The sequence below is a fragment of the Cicer arietinum genome, chromosome 3 (genome assembly GCF_000331145.2).
Source record: "Cicer arietinum cultivar CDC Frontier isolate Library 1 chromosome 3, Cicar.CDCFrontier_v2.0, whole genome shotgun sequence".
Taxonomy (NCBI): Eukaryota; Viridiplantae; Streptophyta; class Magnoliopsida; order Fabales; family Fabaceae; genus Cicer; species Cicer arietinum.
The window spans coordinates 36,013,588-36,015,572 of NC_021162.2; the positions used below are offsets into that span (position 1 = coordinate 36,013,588).

At 36.9% G+C, this 1,985-nt stretch overlaps 1 protein-coding gene across 1 annotated transcript; it reads right to left on the minus strand.

Annotated features, from left to right (window-relative positions):
- Positions 1-202: 202 nt before the first annotated feature.
- Positions 203-1,021, minus strand: LOC140919740 (uncharacterized). The gene is made up of 2 exons (XM_073366364.1): positions 606-1,021; positions 203-557 (listed from the first exon to the last, which is right to left on the minus strand). Exons 1-2 carry the CDS (start codon positions 1,019-1,021, stop codon positions 203-205), a joined length of 771 nt encoding a protein of 256 aa, XP_073222465.1.
- Positions 1,022-1,985: the final 964 nt, after the last annotated feature.

Genomic DNA, 1,985 nt, shown 5'->3' on the forward strand with positions numbered 1-1,985 from the left:
TTCCCAATTACATAATGCTTCAACCTTTGACCATTCATAGTGAAAACTTCAGTGGCCTCACACAAAATTTCTACAGCTCCAAACGATAACACTTTGCGGATTTGAAATGGATCAGACCACCTTGAACGAAGTTTACCCGAAAACAATTTCAATCGTGAATTGAAAATTAACACAAAGTCACCTTATTTGAATTCCACTATGCTTATGTGCTTGTCATGCCACTTCTTGGTTCTTTCCTTGTAGATTTTAGCGTTCTCATTAGTGTCCAACCTAACTCATCAAGCTGAATGAGTTGGAGCTTCCTTTTTTCACCAGCAACCTTCAAGTTGAAGTTAATTGTCTTTATTGCCCAATATGCTTTATGTTTGAGCTCAACTGACAGGTGACAAGATTTTCCATAGGTCAACTTGTAAGGATTCATACCAATGGGAGTCATGTATGATGTACAATAGGTACAAAGCCCATCATCTAGCATCATACACCAATCCTTCCTTGACACAAAGATAGTTTTCTCGTGAATGCTCTTAATCTCTCTATTCGAAACTTCTACTTGTCCGCTAGTTTAAGGGTGATATGTTGTGACAATTCTATGTTTCACTCCATACCTTTTTATTAGGCCTTCAAATTGTTTAGCTATGAAATGAGAGCCTCTGTCACTAATCACCACCCTTGGCACACCAAACCTCAGAAAGATCTCCTTTTTAAAGAGCTTAATCACTACCTTAGCATCATTTTTTGAGGCAGCCACAACTTCAATCCACTTGGACACGTAATCCACCACTACAAGGATGTATTGATTTTCAAGAGACGATGGGAATGGTCCCATGAAATCAACCCGCCAAAGATCAATGATTTTAACTTCGAGGACATTATTCTTAGGCATTTCATATCTTTTTAATATGTTTCCAATACGCTTGTATTGATCACATTGAAGTAAAAAAGAAATGCACGTCTTTGAAGAATGTGGGCCAATAGAAACCTGTTTGAAGTATCTTTGTTGTAGCTTTTCAGGAACTAGCATGTCCGCCGTAAGCAAAAGAATGACAGTGAAATATGATGCTTTTCATTTTTTCTTCTGAGACACATCTTCTGAAAAATCCATTAGCCCATTTCTTAAAAAACATAGGCTCATCCCAATAATAGTGTTTAAGATCCGATAAAAACTTATTCTTTTGTTCATAATTCAAATCTGGGGGTAGTACTCCGACTGCTAGGTAGTTCACAAAATCAGCATATCATGGTGTTTCTATTTGTGCAAGAGCAAACAATTGATCATTGGCAAAGGAATCATTCAAGGGCAACTCATTTTCATTTTTTTACATGTAACCTTGAGAGATGATCAACCACCACATTTTAAATCTTCTTCTTGTCTCGAATTTCTAGATAAAACTCTTGGAGAAGTAGCATCCATCAAATCAACCTCGTCTTAGCTTCTTTCTTGCTAAAGAGATATTTAATGGTTGCATGGTATGTGTAGACAATTATCTTCGATCCCACCAAGTAGGAACGAAATTTGTCAATGGCAAACACTATTGCCAATAACTCTTTCTCGCTTGTGGCATAGTTAACTTGAGCTTCATCCAAAGTCCTGCTAGAATAATAGATAACATGAACTTTCTTGTCTTTTTATGCCCCCAATACTGCACCTATAGAAAAATCTCTAGCATCACACATGATTTCAAATGGAAGACTCCAATTAGGTGGTTGCATAATCGGGGCAGATATCAATGCTTCTTTTAACCTGCAAAATGATTCAAGACAAATTCATCAAAGACAAATGTTGCATCCTATAAGACCAGATTGGTTGTAGGCTTGGAAATCTTAGATTTTTTTTTAATGAATCGGCGATAAAATCCCACATGCCGCAAGAAACTTATTACTTCCTTTATAGAGGTGGAAGGTGACATTTTCTCTATTACCTCAAGTTTTGTCTTGCCTACCTCAATACCTTGCTCATATACCAAATATCCGAGAACAATTCATTC